A 17,383-nucleotide genomic window follows, 5' to 3' on the forward strand; every position below is an offset into this window, starting at 1 on the left:
AATAATAATAATCATGATAATAATAATAATAATAATAATAATAATGATAATGATGATAATAATGATAATAATGATAATGATAGTGATGATGATGATGATGATGATGATGATGATGATGATAATAATAATAACGTGACTTATGAAGCACCAAATCAACTTTGTAGAGTGCTCAAGGCGCATAAAGAGCTAAAGAGTTTTTAGAAGATTTTTGAAAGTCTCGACAGAGGTACATTTTTTCATTACTTTTATTCCTTCCAGTCTCCAGCCAAGAAAGACGACAGCAGCTTCAACGACCTCTTCTTCCGTGATGGCACACGACGGATCGACTTCGTCCTGGCTTACAGGAAGATGGAGAGTGAGGAGAGGGAAGAGAAGAGAGTGAGAAAGAGGACAAACTACGAGGCCAATCTCGTTGATGAAGGCCTTGAGCTTGAGTACGAGAACTCAGAGGTAAAGTCTAATCATTTTGAGTTTCATTCATTTCGAGTTTGATGGTGCGTTTGAGTGTGAGTGTGAATTGGATTCAACTAACTCAAATTTAATTTTGTCTCACATTTTTGTAAAGCATTATCTACAAAAACTTGACTATTTAAAGATAGAATTCAGAGAACTCAGAGGTAAATACCCATCATTTCGAGTTTGATTCATTTCGAGTTTGACGGTGAGTTTGAGTGTGAATTGGATTCAACTAACTCAAATTCAATTTTGTCTCACCTTTTTGTAAAAGCATTCTCTACAAAAACTTGAATATTTAAAGATAGAATTTAGCATGAATTCACTATTTAATGATAGAATTTTATAAAGTATAGAAGTTTTCATTCAAAACTTAATTGACTCTTCAAAATTCATTCTTTGAAGAGTGAACGTTTTCTTTGTTATCATCAAGAGAGTATATTTTGGAATGAACTTGGGAGTTGGGGAAGTGTACTTCTGAAGCAAAGTTTTAAAACAAGTTTCCTTTTTACAATTACAGTTTGGATTAATCCAAATATTTAATATTTTTTTATTTGTCTGAAAAATCTCAACCATCTGTAATTACTTTTTGCAAGGAATTGAGATTGTATTTTCAAATAATTCAACTCAAGGTCACATTCCAAACTATTAAGTTTTCAGTGTTTGAATTCAATAAGGGAATGCCTCTCGATTTTTCTGTCCTATGTTTGTTTTCTTTACTTGTAATAATAATAATAATGTTCATCATCTTATGGTGTACATGTGGAAAAATGAATACTATAATTATTGATATTTCATGTATTATTTATTATTAATTATAATTATACATGTAGTTAAAATATATTTATAAATTCCTTATTTTCTATAGAAAAAACCCAGAGATTCAATAATTCTTTAATATCATACTCTGAACTAAATTTAATTTATTACAGTTTAAGGTTCAGTCCTTCAATTTTCACCAGGAGGAACCATTTTGATATCATAGTAAATTTCTTATTGTGGCCTAGACAATTTCTTTTGAAAACTCATGTGTATTAAAATTAATTGATTTATTATCATTTAATGCAAAAGTTTGTTAGCCCCCCATTAGAAAAAAAAATTGTGACAGTATTGAATTTTAAGATACGATGATATATATTTTCGTCCATGAAGATTGCAAGAATATTAAAGGAAAAAGAGCATGATTTTTATGATTCGTGATCAGCTAGTGTTCCCCTGAAGTTTTTTCTTTCAAGGGCAAACAAATTTCATACCAAAAAGCTGTCAATTGTCAAGTGTGGCTAAATAAACACACTTTAAAAATAATCATTAGGAAAACACCCACTGATGTGACAATGGATCGACTTGATTAAAGTTTTGATATATACATGTACAATAGAAAGAATGATTCAAATTATGAATCCTTCGATCATACAGCACATGCATGCATGAACACATTGCTTTATTAGATATTTTGCTTTGATTTTAATACCTTGCTTTTGAATTTGGACAATAAAGAATGACTACACTAGTTATAGCTCTTTATGTTGCATTGATTATAGTTTGAAATCATTTTAGTCCGAGGTACGATGCATGTAGATAGTTGAATTAGATTACATCATCAAGAAGTGGATGCGATGAAGGTGTTTAAATTTTTTTGTTTGGGGTTTCTTCTGCCCGATTACATGTGGTGCTTTTTCTTGAATTACCCCACATACCCTTCTTGTTGAGCATGGAGCCCCATAAATTCTCATTCTCAATTTCACGAAAAGCTTTGTTTTCTATTCACTGATTTAGACATGTTTTACAATTCATTATGCCGAAGCCATAACAAATTATGTTTCGAGTTTCATTTTTCTAATTTTTTATTTTTTTTTTCAATGATACAAGAGAAAAATCATGTTTTTTTTTTAAAGCTATGTATTTTCTTTAAATTCCACTCGATGCTTGATCTTGATGATTGTTTGCTGTTCGTTTGCTCAATACTTCTATTATCTTATGTTTGAATAACCATTACATGTTTATTGCATGAGTGCTTTTTATATAAAACAAATGAAACATAATTATTCATGTTTGATTCTTAACCTTTTTTTCTTGATCTCAACCTTTTTATCTTAATTTCTTTCTCATCTACTCCATTTCGGTCCATCTTTTTATTTCTCTATCACCGCATCTGGCACCCTTTCTCCTCTTCCAATGCTGTTACATGCACGACACTCTGACCCCACCCTTCCTATAAAAAATGACCTCCATTAAAAATTCTTCCCTCAAACTCTTCCCCCACTCAATTCCCACAACTTCCCCATTCCAATATCTTCCCCCCCCCCCGCCACCCTCTTTGCTTGATTGGCGTTGCATTCTCAAAACGTAACCCGCACACACACACCGAACTGACAACCCGTGTGCTCTATTAACTTCCACGCCCCCTTTCTTTGATGTGTATTGGTTGTCGTGGTAACGTCGGCATGCAGGGGCCGGAGCCGAACCCAGAAGACCCAGTGAGTATAGTTGTATGGTGAAGTATATGGGTCACACACAAAAAAGAAAAGAAACATACATGTACCAATCCCAGTCCAAATCGGCCCCACCCCCACTGTAACAAATACTCCTGTGGGTGAAGGTTTACTTTCAATATATTTTATAATTCATGATTATTTGGAGTTAAAGGTTATTATGATTTGTGAAGGGGGTATATAGATGTATTCATTTGAGTTTTATATATTTTTGGTTATTTGGCAATAATGTGTACTACATGAACGTGTGTTCTATGCAAGCAGTATCAGGTGCATATTGGTATTGGAAATTAATAACCATCCCGATATTAAACCCCTAATCAGTAAGTGATAACAGAGTAAAAGCATATTTGGAGGAACAATAACAAACATTTTTTTTGGACCAAGTTATTCATTTTAAAATACTAAACTCTATTTAATTACAAAAAGTAAAAGCCCCTTTGCACAGCTCTGTGACAGTCATTCGAGGCAATAGATACATTTCTTGAAAAAAATCTGAACAATATTTTCTTGTTTTGAAAATGATATATTCAGTTGACTTACACTAGTCTACAGTTTATGTTCTTGTTGAAATAAAATTTAATGCTTTCGTTGCAGAATAAAATCTCTTTTGATTGAAGCGAATTTCAGTTGCTTCTTTAATAACAAATTAAAAGCTTCAGTGCTAACGAGACATATATATCAACAGTTTGCTGCGTTTATTTCAGCTTAAAACTAACCCCTTTTATCTTGATGATAAATACTAACAGCTTTGACTCACATTACATTTTTCTTTATAACAACAGGATTTTATTCATACAAATAACGAAAATGTTTTATTTTGCAGACATGACACAACCGTTCATATCTACATCATATGCATGTCATGATACATACTCATTAATACAGAATAGAAGTTTTGGGGTTTTTAAGAATCATTTGCAATGTTATGTATTATACAATACAGTATCTCCAACAAGTTGTGTGCATATCTATATTTGATGTTTGTGTATTAAAGAGGATTTAAAAAGATTAGCATTTCCCTAAGCTTTATCAAATTTTTTCAGATACGTACAGAAACAAATGTGAACCTTATCATCTTGAAGCTGATAGAGAGACTTATGGATTCTTACTATTTTTCATTTTTTCTTAATATTGAATTAATCCTATAAAGTTGAACGGGTAGAGGGGCAATAAATTCTCGATCTTCATATTTAAATCTCAATATGGGTGAGAGTGAGACGGCTTTAATATCATAAGTACCGGTATTTATTATTGCTCATTTCAAAAGAAATATTAATGTGAAGTTGGGAGTGGATTAAGGTTAATTAATGGCAAAGGGAATATATATATATAGACTCGGGATTTTAAAATACCTGTCCCTGTTTCTACATGTATGTACAGTGTATTGCATGCAAGAATGTTGTGCCGGAAACTTTGTAAAAATTCAAGTATAAACCCTTGTTATGATCCCTCTCTATTGGTGTACGTCCCTTTTCATATAAACTTTAAAGCATTTGCAGTGAATTGTTCGATAGATCTAAATTTACCTCTGGGATGCACGGAAGTAGTGACATTAAAGTACAATTATATCTTCATGTAGATTGATACTAGTTAGTTAAGAATTGTTTCCTAGGAGGCGCATCCTTTCCCTCGTGCACTTTTCAGTGTATTCATGTAGCAGGCAGAAAGTGGGAAGGGAGAAGAGGGAATGTGTGGTACAAAGTAATTGCAAAAAAAAAACATAACCAGTGACAATGTTTTCTTTTTTTGGGGGGGGGGGGAGGGGCAAGGACTCCACTCAAGAGCAATCTATTAGAAAAAAAGAAAAGCTGATTTTATCATGAAAATCAAAGAAAATGAGGAACCTACATTTAGTGTAAATTTTGTATTACTTTAAAATGTACACCAGCTTAATGAGTATTTGGACACGCCCTTTGATTAAAGATGAAGAAGGGGGGGGGGGACTTGTAATGACTTTTATATAGGTTGTGATACACATGGGGCAGGGTAGAGTATAATTCCTTTAACGTATGGTTGTAAAAAGTAAAGAAAAAAAATTATCACTTAAGCAGGGTTTGATATCCTTATACATGTAACACAGGTTGTTAAAAAGAGGAAAAACATTTTTTTTCGGGGGGGGGGGGGGGTGGGATTAACTTTATTGGTTATGGTATCGATGGGGCACTAATTATAGGCCCTGATTTCTATAAAATTAAGTAAACACCATTTATACTGGATGAACCGTTAGCTGATGGGAAGCTATGAAATCCAGTATTCGGTCTGAAAGGATTGTTTTTCATTTGTCTTGGGTTGGATTTTCTTCCGCAGGAATCCCACGACAACCGCACCTTCTTCGTGAAGGTCCACGCTCCATGGGACCTGATGACTCGCTATGCTGAGGAACTCAAGATCAAGATGCCCATCGAGGTATTTAGAAAAGACTTGCAAATAATTAATGAATAACATGGAATTAATTTCTGGAATCCTCTCTTCCAGTTGAGGAAAAGGTCAGCACAATCACTCAAAAACAGAAAGTCTCTAAAATAATATTTTCAGAATTATTTCGGTTAGGTAGGCTTGTTTGATAAAAGCACCCACTCATGAAGCATGAGTACATTTATGATGAACCATGTGATTCTTTTATTACTCCTTCAATTTCTTTTTCCATCTGTTCTTCAAAATAGTCACAATATATTGGTGATGGCACTTTGTTATAAAAAAAGGAACTATAATTTTTTTTGGTTTAATCGAATAAAGGGAACTGGAAAACTAAATACTTTAATAGCTCTATTTACATGTAGTATTAAAGGTCAAGTCCACCTCAGAAAAATGTTGATTTGAATAAAAAGAGAAAAATTCAACAAGCACAATGCTGAAAATTTCATCAAAATCGGATGTAAAATAAGAAAGTTATGACATTTCAAAGTTTCGCTTATTTTTAACAAAATAGTTATATGAACGAGCCAGTTACATCCAAATGAGAGAGTCGATGATGTCACTCACTCACTATTTCTTTTGTTTTTTTATTGTTTGAATTATACAATATTTCAATTTTTACGAATTTGATGATTAGGACCTCCTTGCCTGAAGCACAAAATGTTAAAATAATGGAATTCCACGTGTTCAGGGAGGAATGAAACTTCATTTCACATGACAATGACGAGAAAATCAAAATATTTCATATTTCATATAATAAAATACAAAAGAAATAGTGAGTGAGTGATGTCATCAGTTCCCTCATTTGCATACCAGCCAGGATGTGCATATTACTGATTTGTGAAATGAAGCGAAACTTTAAAATGTCATAACTTTCTTATTTTACATCCGATTTTGATGAAATTTTCAGTGTTTTGCTTGTTGAATTTTTCTCTTTTTATTCCAATCAAGTTTTTGTTGGGGTGGACTTGTCCTTTAATAATATTATCATTATTATTTTGTTAAATCAAATGAAAGGGAAAATGAAAGTAAAGTACTCAAACTGGCAATAAGACATATAGGGTGTTGCAAGAAAATTGATCGCAAATATTTGCTTGCAACACCCCCATAGTGACATTAGATTGAATCAAAACAAGTAGATCAAATTGTTAGTACTGACTGAACGATGTACAGTAAGCCTTTCAAAGTACTTATTAACCATCTGGCCATTACACTGAATGGTATATGAATACTCTAAAGAGGATCATACATTATAAATCTTTCATACCATCACTTCATATTTATAAAGTGTAAAGAGATGAATTATGGTTTCTAAGTTGATCGACCTTGTCAGCCTTTCAGTGAGGTTTCAGTGGTTAATTAAAAAAGACATGTACAGTATCTTATGTGCCGTCGTGATGATTGCCACTTTAGCAATATTCCTGGTAGTTATTGACTATATATAAACCACAATGGAGTGAATATATATATATGTAACTGTCAGGATCTTTATGCGAGTGACAGTTACATGTGTAGTGTTAAACAACACGGTTAACACTATAGGCCTAGTTATGCATGCATTGATGATGATAAGATTTCACATTGATTGGATAGCATACGTACATGTAGTGATACAAAGCCGAGTATGATGAAGATGATTAATGATGACAATGATAGTAGTCATGTGTTGAGGATGGGTGTTGGTGATGTGTTTGAGGATGATGATGATAATGGTGATGATGATGATGATTGTTATTGTGATAATGATGATGATGGTGGTGGTGGTGGTGATGGTGATAGTGGTGGTGATGATGGTGGTGATAATGTTGATGGTAATGATAATGATGATCATGGTGATGATTAAGTTGAAAAGGAGGAGGAGGAGGATGATGATGATGATAAATATATTGGTGATGATGATATGATGGTGAAGATAGTAATGGTTGTTGTAGTGATGATGATAATGGTGATAATGTTGATGGTGGTGGTGATGATGATGAAGATGATGATGATGATGATGGTAGTGATAATGTTGATGGTGATGATGATGATGATGATGGTAGTGATAATGTTGATGGTGATGATGATGTTGATGATGGTAGTGATAATGTTGATGGTGATGATGATGTTGATGATGATGTTGAATGTAGTACTGGTGATTGTGATGACGATGATGGTGGTGATAATATTGATGAGGATGATAGTGATGATGATGATGGTGGTGGTGGTGATAGTGATGATGGTGATGATGGTGATGATGATGTTAATGATGTTGGTGGTGATAATATTGATGAGGATGATAGTGATGATGGTGACAGTGATGGTGATGATAGTGGTGATAATTTTGGTGGTGGTGATGAGAATGATGATGATGGTGATGGTGGTGGTGGTGATGAGGATGATGTTAATTGTGGTTATGATTATGATAATAATGGTTATGGTGGCAAAGTCGACGATGATGGTGACGGTAATCCGATTGGTTAACATTGGTTTGACTTTTAAAAAATCTGAGCTAGAAGGTCACACTCGTCACCTGTGTCTGTGATATGTTACAAAAATGAAGCCCAGAAAAAATTGCATTCGAAAATAATTATTTAGTGCTTCAAAAATTGAAATATAAAGTGACCGAAAACACCATCTTAATTTCATCCCATACACTTATGTGTACTATTTAGGCGTCTATAAGACGCCTATTTACAAAATCGGGGTTTGCATTGTAGTTTTAGCTTTTAATTCTCAATAATGGTTGTTTTCAGGGTTTATTAGTTCTAATACATGCACTTGTACACATGTTTCATCTTGGTTTGATAATTTTTTAAATCGGCTGCTCACAAAGTCAAACAATACCTTTAATGATGTTGATGGTGGTGGTAGAATTGACGGTTACAATTTTACTGACAGTGATGATCAAGATTAATTCAGTCATTGTTATACACATCCAACAAACTTTGCATTGTTAATTTCCATAGGAAAACAACATGGAAGAACCTGTGAATGTATTCAACTGCATTGACAAGCTCTGGACTCCTTTTGAGCTGAGTGATGATTATGTCAAGCCAGAGCCAGATGTCTTCACTGCCCCATTCATCAGGGACAGAGAAAATGAGTGAGTTCTTTGTTTTATTTATAATAATAATAATAACGCAGTTCTTGTATAGCGCATATCCCATTATGTCATAACGTCCCTATGCTCTTCCAAAGGACATGGATATTATTACCCTGGCTTTAGCCCAGCAGCCTTTAACAGCGCGGTGGCATTTAAAGGAATAAGTTTCATCCAGGTACCCAGGGGGGGGGGGTCAATGCTAAAAAGCCCCATCCTGGACTAGATAGGGTTAAAGAGGGCAAGAGGTAAGATGTATGCAACTGCATACAAGTTTTGAACTCCATTCAAAATCCTTTTTGATCATGAAAATAAAGACTCATATGTGAGTGATAAAACTGAACCCTAAAAGAGAATTGCATACTACAGATAGCTTATTATTTCTTTTAGCATGCAGTGTATATATATGAAACAAGAATAATTTCACGAATAAAAAAAAAGTAATTTTCACTGACTTTTGTTATAAGCTACTGAAATCCTTGCATCCGATTGGCTTAGAGCAAATTAGTCAGTGAAAATCTCAGACTATTTTCTCCATGAAACACTCTTTAGCAGCAAAGGGATTTGAGTGACATGTATGTGTAAGGGGGTGGATTGGGGGAAATTACTTCGGAAGTGAAGGGAAAAAGCTTGGATGTATGGAGGGAGAGATACACGCAAAAGGAAGTTCGGAGGAAGAGGTTGATAAGTTCGGTATACAGGGATAGTGAAAGGGAAAGGGGTTGGGTTTTAATAGGGGTTTATCAAAGTGGAGGTAAACATCGAGAATCTGTTGGGAGTGTCGATATTGAAAGTGGATGTGCAACCCAGGTGGGTGTTTCATACATGTAAAGCTGTTCGTAAGATACAAATGACTTTACGCACGACACAAATGACTTTACTCACGGCTGGTGATCCTTTCTTGTGCTAAATGATACCCCTGTATAATTGATATATGACCTAAGAACATGTTCCAGTCGTGCGTAAAGTTGTGCGTAACTTTACAAACAGCTTTATGAAACACCCACCCGGTTTAAAAATTTCCAAACAATATAGGAGGAAAGTTTTGAAATCTTGGTACATGTACATGTAGTGTTGACTACATGTATGTACAAAATTGATGCTTGTTTTGAGGCTGATCTCTCATTGAAAAATCCAACCAACTCAACATGTTTGCATACATTTTTTTGATATCCCTTCCATTTGCTTTCAACATGACTTTCAAATGTCAACAGCTCCGTTTCTTCATATTGATTTAGATGCAAATTATAGTGCGAACAAAACATGTACGCGTGCATTACATTTTCTCAATGTCGATGAATACTCACAGTGCATGAATGTTTGATTTTGAAGAAGATTTCAATTTTGTTTGGGATGGGGGGTGGTGCTATAATTTGTCAAGAGTTGACTACATTTTATGGTAGTGGAGGACATGTATAGCAGTGCAGCTGGAGATGAAACATGAAACTATGTATTACATTGTTTACATGTTAAAAGGTCAAGCTGATATAGAGATGTACTGTAGATGTACGTATGCATTACACTTTTATGTAAGTAGAATGTCGCACTTACCTACATGAAAGGGTAGGTGTATGACTTGGAAGATGACATGGCTGACTTATATTGAATTGAATTGAATTTATTCAAACCAGTCAAAGGAGAACAAAGTACAAACAAAATAAATGGTTACATTATAAAGAACTAAAACAAATGACAGGTTTGGGACCCCAAAGAAGCACAGCTTGTAATCAGGGGCCCCTGGTCATTACATAATGAAATCTATTATCGCATCAAGTTTTTACATTTGAATGTTGTAGTCACACTTATCTTCACTGAGGTGATAAAACCATGATTTTAAAACTTTGACCTCCCCCAAAAAACAAAAGAACTGAGAGCAGCTCAGAAGAAGGTGAGTTTTAGATATGGCAATGTTTTCAACCTCATATAGTCTGACAACATAGATCTGTAAGTATGTTGTTTTAAAAGTATTAATGGTTTGCCTCTTTTTCTTTTGGTTTGAATTCACAGATTTATCATGCACAGCAGGGAAACGTTCTTTCCCAACAACATCCGCAACAGAGTGGTAAGATTTCCAAGTCTGATATCATAAAGGCAAAGTTCAACCCACCCCAACAAAAAGATGATCTGAATTAAAGGACAAAAGTCAAACAAACCTGACAATTTCTTTGAAATTAGAATGTTGTCCATTTTAATGTTTTTTTTAATCAAGGAGAAAAGCACTTGTTTGGCTACTTATTGTTGTAGGGATGAATTGACTAGCAGTGGTAGCTGATAAGTTTTAATCATTCAAGTGGGCCTATATCATAACAGAGCTGCCAACCAGTATTTTTTTGGCATATTTAGTACGTGTTTGCAACCAAAATACGACAGTATGTTTTTTCTTTAAAATATACGATTAAAAATAAGGGGGAAAAAATTATCCTTTTTTTTTTTTAAACAAAATCGTTATTTATTGAGAAAAATCATCTCTATATGTCTCTATTTAAAAAAAACTTTCATAAACATTAATATGGTTATTGGATTATTTATGTAATTTCAGGTAACCTTTTTTAATCATTTTATTAAAACCAGGGTGAGATATGCACATGTTTCAATGTTTTTGGAAAATACATTTTTTCATCACAGAATACAGTTTTTCATTCCCAGAGATTGGCAGGTCTGTCATAAGACTACACTGCTTTAAATGGGTCGGGAAACGGGCCACATTGAGAAGTTGAGGAATTGAGGTAGTGCCTTACACGATTGCTTGTTCATATTAACTTTAAATACTTAGAACAAAAGGTACTTATGTTGATGGAACATATCTTCTTTTTCTCTCTCTCTTTTTCTCTTGTTTTCATCAGGTTTATGAGATCTTAGAGAGGATGCGCTACGATCCAAATGACCCATCAAAGTTTGGTGAGTATTGATGTACTTCTTGAAGTGGCACGGCAAAACCCTCTCATTATTAACCCATGTAATAGAGGTAAAGTGGTAGAGGTGTTGTGGCACAGTGGATAAGTCTTCAGACTTTGAACCACAAGGTCCAGAGTTCAAATCCCACCGCAGCACTCACATCCTTTGGCGAGGCGTTTATCTACATTTGCCACTCTCCACTCTGGTGTAATGGTTACCTGGTAGGAACAAATTCCTTGACTGCTTGGGTGTCCGATCAGGATAACAGTGGTAAAGCCATGGTAAAGCCGGGCTAATAGTATGCAGCACTTAGAAACATTTTATTAAGCGCCATATAAATGTTGCATATTATTATTATCATTAAAATATTTCTTTTAGGAGACACATTTCCAGTTTCTCTTTATTAAATCTTCAAGAGTTGTAATGACACATGGAATATGATAAAAAGAGAAAACATGACTATTCATTCTGTATGTAGGTATTGACCACTTGATCGCTAATGGATCCTACTATGCCGTGTATGTGTTCAAGACTTGACCATTCATTCTCTATGTAGGTATTGACCACTTGATCGCTAACGGATCCTACTACGCTGCCTATCCACTCCATGAGGGCAACTACAAGAGCGAGCATTCCTTACTGACCCATGGGGCACTGAACGATAGACATGTGAGTACCTGGGAAAAATAAATTTTCATAAAAGAGAAGAAAGAGAGAAGTGAGAAAAAAATCCATCAAATGAAAAAGTTCTGAAAGTTTTTGAAGTCTCAACTTGAAATGGTGATCCTCAAACCTCTTCTCTCCATCATCATGGTTGATGCTTTCTTATTTTATTTTTTACATCTGTATGATGTTTGTCATGGGTATTAAAAGGAATGTGAATAGGTTCTTAAAAGATCTAGGTCCCGTAACACAATGGTTAGCGATTAATTGTACGCTTGATTTACTCGATCGATTGTACATTGCAGTCAATGGAATCAATTGTAGAAAAATGTTCTACGATCATTGCTATTAAAGCTTTGTGTTACGGGTCCCTGATCGTGATGTGTCCATGTGGCATATTCCCTTGAGTATGTCATTTGAATGTGATTGAGAATGCACCCCCTGCCTTCCCCCCCCCCTCCCCTACCCCATTCCCCTCCCCCATCCCCTTAGCAGCATTACAGATGGAAAGGAATGGCAAGGGTAGATTTGATTTATTTGGATGTATTAGATACCCCCCCCCCCCTCCCCTCGAATTCACCATGACTGGTGTTTTTGGATCTTATTTTCTTCGGAGCAAAGACATCAAATTGTGTAGAATTAAAAATGCTATAAAATGACATTTGAGACAAGGGAATCGAAATACGATATCTTCTTTTACAGCAACTGCATCTTTTCTATTTCCCTGAACATGCATACTCATACTAGGTAAAAGAAATAAAAGTTGTCAGTGTTAAACTGTTCAATTTTCCTCATGTATTCATCACAAATGCTCTACTTTTCCATTTGATGTAGAATGTTGTTTTGAATGTGTTGAATAATATCTATTTTGTGGCTCGAATTCATACCTTCATTAAAAAAAAAAGCAAAATGAGCAGCTGCCAGTTTGGGCTCGACCCAATTTTAGAAATGTAAGTATTTGACCTTTATATGCATGCGGACGGATTAATGCCAGTGGATCTACATGCTCATGGTTTAATACACGAACACTCTAAAAACTCAACTGACTCAACTACAATTATGATTTTCTTGTTAATAGTTTCATTTAACGACCATTCCCGACCTGCCACCCCAAAACCAACAATAAGTTGTCCAAAATGAATTATATGGCAAAAAGAAGCTGCTGAAAACTGCTTATCTAATAAAAGAGAGCCAATGGAGTAAATTAGAAAGTCAAAAGGGGCCTAAGCTTTCGATCCTAGCAGAATCTTCGTCGGAGGCAAAAAAAAGAAAAGAAATGAATTCTGATATTTTATCAAGCTTGAAAAAGCACACCGTCGTACTTTGATACAAAATTGATCAACGGCAATCCTCACAAGTATGTGATGGAGTGAAATTCAGTGAAAGTTTTGAAGAATATAAATAAGGTTTGAAATTTTGAGTTCACCCAAGCACAAGATGTGCATACTTTACAATCTCTGTCAAGCTTCTAAGAAGTCCAAAGTAAAGAATTTAAAGGAGCTTTTACATATAACTTTACAACTTTACAAATTTGGACATTTTTAAGGACAAGAATTATTCTTTCAAGTAGGCTAATTTTCACTTTTGAAGACAAATTTACTGTGTTGGCCATTTTCAGAGACTCTTCGCTGGCGACTTATTGTTGGTTTTGAAGTCACGATTCACATTTATGTTCATACTTGATATTTTTTTTAAAGCTCTCTTCAGTTTATTTTGTGATTAGAATTGTAATAAGGCCATAGATCACTGGTTTTTGATAGCTAGTGTATTATGAAATGCCTATCTAAATTTGGAGATTTTAAAAAACCATTTCATTACATTAAACACTCTGCCAGTCAAATAAACTTTATGGGTTGAGTGAATATCATATACAATAATATAAAAAGGAAACATATGAATGCCATTTTCTATGATAATGTGAACCTTGTGTGGTTTGTACATATCTTCATTTTTTCTATAAATTTGAAGAAAACAACACATTGGTCATTATACTACAATAAAGTTTACAGTCAGAACAAGTTCATCCAAACTTCAAATACAGCCGGAGAAATTTAACAAGTCGACCCGGTTGAAAGAGGACCCTTTGATAAATGGGATTATATCTTCCATATCATTTTATGATTTTATGATTTTCTTTTTTTTTCCCGCTTTGTAATCCAAACTATTGCATGCTATTAACAAAATATATCTGATAATACACAGAAAGGATTTTAATTAGGGACATTTGTTGGTGAAATATTCAGGTTTGATTTGGATATCTGTATTTAGAACATTTGGGTGTGTCATCGGCATAGAAATTAATTTGATTTTCAGAAAATTTATTTAATTTATGTTTAATTCATTACAGTGTAGGTTTCCCTCTAGGGCTGGATTTGGGTAATTCCACACAAGAAAAATAGTCAAATGAATGCATAGTAAAAAAATATAGATAATGCTAGAATACTTAAATTCCTGGATTAAATCATAAATCCGAAATTGTGTCACGATATTCAGTATTTTCATAGTGCATGTTTTATTTTTGAAAACACCATTATTCTGTGAAAGGGACTCAATTTACTGTGTGTAAATAATAGAAAATGACATAAAAATCCTCTAAAAATCATTAAAAAAATGATATGTAATGTAGTACATATCCGCAATATTTATGTAATACATAGTTCTTAAACATACAGCTCAGATTGCACCACAGCGTATCTAGCAATCCAGAGCTTGACCTGGCCAAAAGGGTCGGGTGCTATGAACACATAATTTGACGTCACTCCCTATCTTATGTCCAGAAGTTGGCATCTCTACAGCATACATGTATATGGTTAATCATACATTGTATTAACTCATATGATAACAATCGTCTTCTCAACTACCATTATGAGATAAGAGAGTTTTGTGCATTTTTGGAAATTGCAAGCATAAATGCTCATATCATGGCTGAATAATCCTTTCTCTAATGGAAGCATTGTGAGTATGTTGTACAATGTCGGAACACCTTTCACAACTTAAGCATTCATCAACCATTCCTGTTCATTCAGGATGTGTAAGCACCATGCATTCAGCAACTCATTGATGATGAGCAACTATTAAAATCTCTATTATGATTATGCTAGAACACACATTTCCCCTAAACACCAGCATGCATGGTAGTAGATGTAGTAGTAGTAGTAGTAATAGTAGTAGTAGTAGTACATTTACAGCATAGTAGTAGTAGTAGAAGTAGTAGTAGTAATATTAGTAGTAGTAGTACATTTACAGCGTAGTAGTAGTAGAAGTAGTAGTAGTAGTAGTAGTAGTACATTTACAGCGTAGTAGTAGTAGTAGAAGTAGTGGTACTTAGTAGTAGAAGTGCATGTAATAGTGTCAGTAGTACATGTAGTACTAGCTAGTAGCAGTAACAGTAGTAGTCGTAGCATAGGAGTAAAAGTAGAAGTAGTTGAACAAACAGATCACTAGAGAGAGATTTTCAGTTTACGAATTGATAGTGTTTGAGGTTCGACCGTTCGCGCCCTTATGGTGTCTTTCGAATGGTGAATTTTATAGTCGGTCCCAAAAGCAAATGATAACACATTGATACATCGCTATAAAGCCTCAAGTACAAACACTCAGTATCCTCTTTCTATACTACGCCGCATGTTCCACGACCTTCCGGATCTTCTCTTTCATTGTCTTGATTAGCAACAGCATGCCAATGGCTGCCCAAACTGCATTCGCTTTGAATGAGTTGATGATGAGGCTCTGAACAAACTTCTATTTCTTCCTTTATAAAAATTATAACTACATGTATCTCTTTTGACAGTTGGCATTATGAAATAAAGACCGTGCATAACGTATCGTATCATATTAGGATCCTTCTTGTCGCTATCAACTTTGAGTATCATGTACATGTACATGTAGAAGTACATCATGCACCAATAGCAACCTCTGAAGAGCTACAAGCAAGAGTCGTAACTGGCAATCTTTACAGAAACACATGTTCTGTTGTACATAAATGCAATAAAAAATGAATGAAACTATGGTATTGAATGTAGTGTACATGTGTACATACTAACATTTTTGTGAAAGTGAAAATTGTGTTTCATAAAGCTGTTTGTATTAAAGCTATGAGCAACTTTATAAATGACTCTGTACCCTATTCTTGTTGTAAATGATATACACCAGATTTGCATAGGTGGTGATTTAGTTCCTAAGAAAGGATCACCAGTAAAGTCGCTTGTTACGTAATGTACGAACAGCTCTATTAAACACTTACCTGAGGGGTGTTTCATGAAAGTTGTCAGCGCTGACTAAATTGTCAGAGCTGACAATTTCAGTAAAATCCTTGGTTTTGATTGGCTGAGAGGTACTAACCTCTGACTGTTACCATGGTAACTGTCAGAGAAAGACAAGTTGTCAGTGCTGACAACTTCATGAAACGGTCCCCAGGTTTCCAACCTTAGAGTTAAATGTATAGTGGTGCCCGAAAGTTAGTGAACCCCATCAGAAAAAGAAGTATTCAAGTTCTGCAATGTTTTAATGTAGATATTGAATTGTGAAGTCAGGTGATAAAATAATGCATTTGATTCAATAAAGTTTGTTTCTCCAGACCTGCAGAACATTGTAGTGTTGTCTATAATTCAACACTCAGCATGAAGGAGTGCATGTTGCGGTGGGGTTCACTAACTTTTTAGCACAACTGTATGTGTAGATGTAAGAGTGTACAGGACCCACTAGATGGATGGAGCTTATAAAGTTGGCTGATGTTTTGATAATGCTATGTTTTTAATGATTTTTTTCCTAGCTGCTGTACGAAGAATGGGCAAGGCCAGGAAGATGGTACAAGAAGCAACCTTTGGATCTTATCAGGTTTGTCAACATGCAATAAAACAGAGAAACCTGTCTATAGTGACCACCTAGAAAAAAATGTGGTACTTACTGGTGGATGGCTCCTATAGATCGGTTCTTATACACATACATGTATATACACATGGAAACTGGTCTGAAGGGACCACCTTTATAAAGGGAGGTGGCTGCTATAGACATTTTTTTATATACACATACACATGCGCAATGACACTTGTTTTTAATGACCACCTATTAAGGTGAACAATTGTGACCTTTTTGAGTAGGTGGCTGCTATAGACAGGTTCTTACGATTTTAACCTGAAAAAGATAAATGTTTATGGGAGATGAAACAAATTATATGAGAATTTATTTGCTCTACCATTTCAATTTATTAAGCATTGTGAAATTATGTAATTTATTATCGTGTAATATATAGGCCTATGTAATAATAGCAGGGCCCGCAGGGAGAACAGTTTTCGTAAATGAAGTGGCTACCCTGGGTAAATATGCTGTTATTATTATTATTATTGAGTTTGAGTTTATTCTATATTATTATATTCTTGTTCTT

At 34.6% G+C, this 17,383-nt stretch overlaps 1 protein-coding gene across 1 annotated transcript in view; it reads left to right on the forward strand.

The window, feature by feature from the left end:
- The window catches only part of LOC129282835 (anoctamin-4-like), a 48,462-nt gene that overhangs the window by 657 nt on the left and 30,422 nt on the right, over positions 1-17,383 (forward strand). Inside the window, exons 2-10 of the mRNA XM_064115167.1 lie at positions 259-450; positions 2,904-2,930; positions 5,256-5,354; positions 8,312-8,448; positions 10,453-10,507; positions 11,289-11,343; positions 11,897-12,009; positions 12,909-12,953; positions 16,772-16,836. Of these exons, the coding sequence (XP_063971237.1) occupies positions 259-450; positions 2,904-2,930; positions 5,256-5,354; positions 8,312-8,448; positions 10,453-10,507; positions 11,289-11,343; positions 11,897-12,009; positions 12,909-12,953; positions 16,772-16,836 (788 nt within the window). The remainder of the gene's footprint in view (positions 1-258; positions 451-2,903; positions 2,931-5,255; positions 5,355-8,311; positions 8,449-10,452; positions 10,508-11,288; positions 11,344-11,896; positions 12,010-12,908; positions 12,954-16,771; positions 16,837-17,383) is intronic.

Source organism: Lytechinus pictus, unplaced genomic scaffold, assembly GCF_037042905.1.
Source record: "Lytechinus pictus isolate F3 Inbred unplaced genomic scaffold, Lp3.0 scaffold_20, whole genome shotgun sequence".
NCBI lineage: Eukaryota > Metazoa > Echinodermata > Echinoidea > Temnopleuroida > Toxopneustidae > Lytechinus > Lytechinus pictus.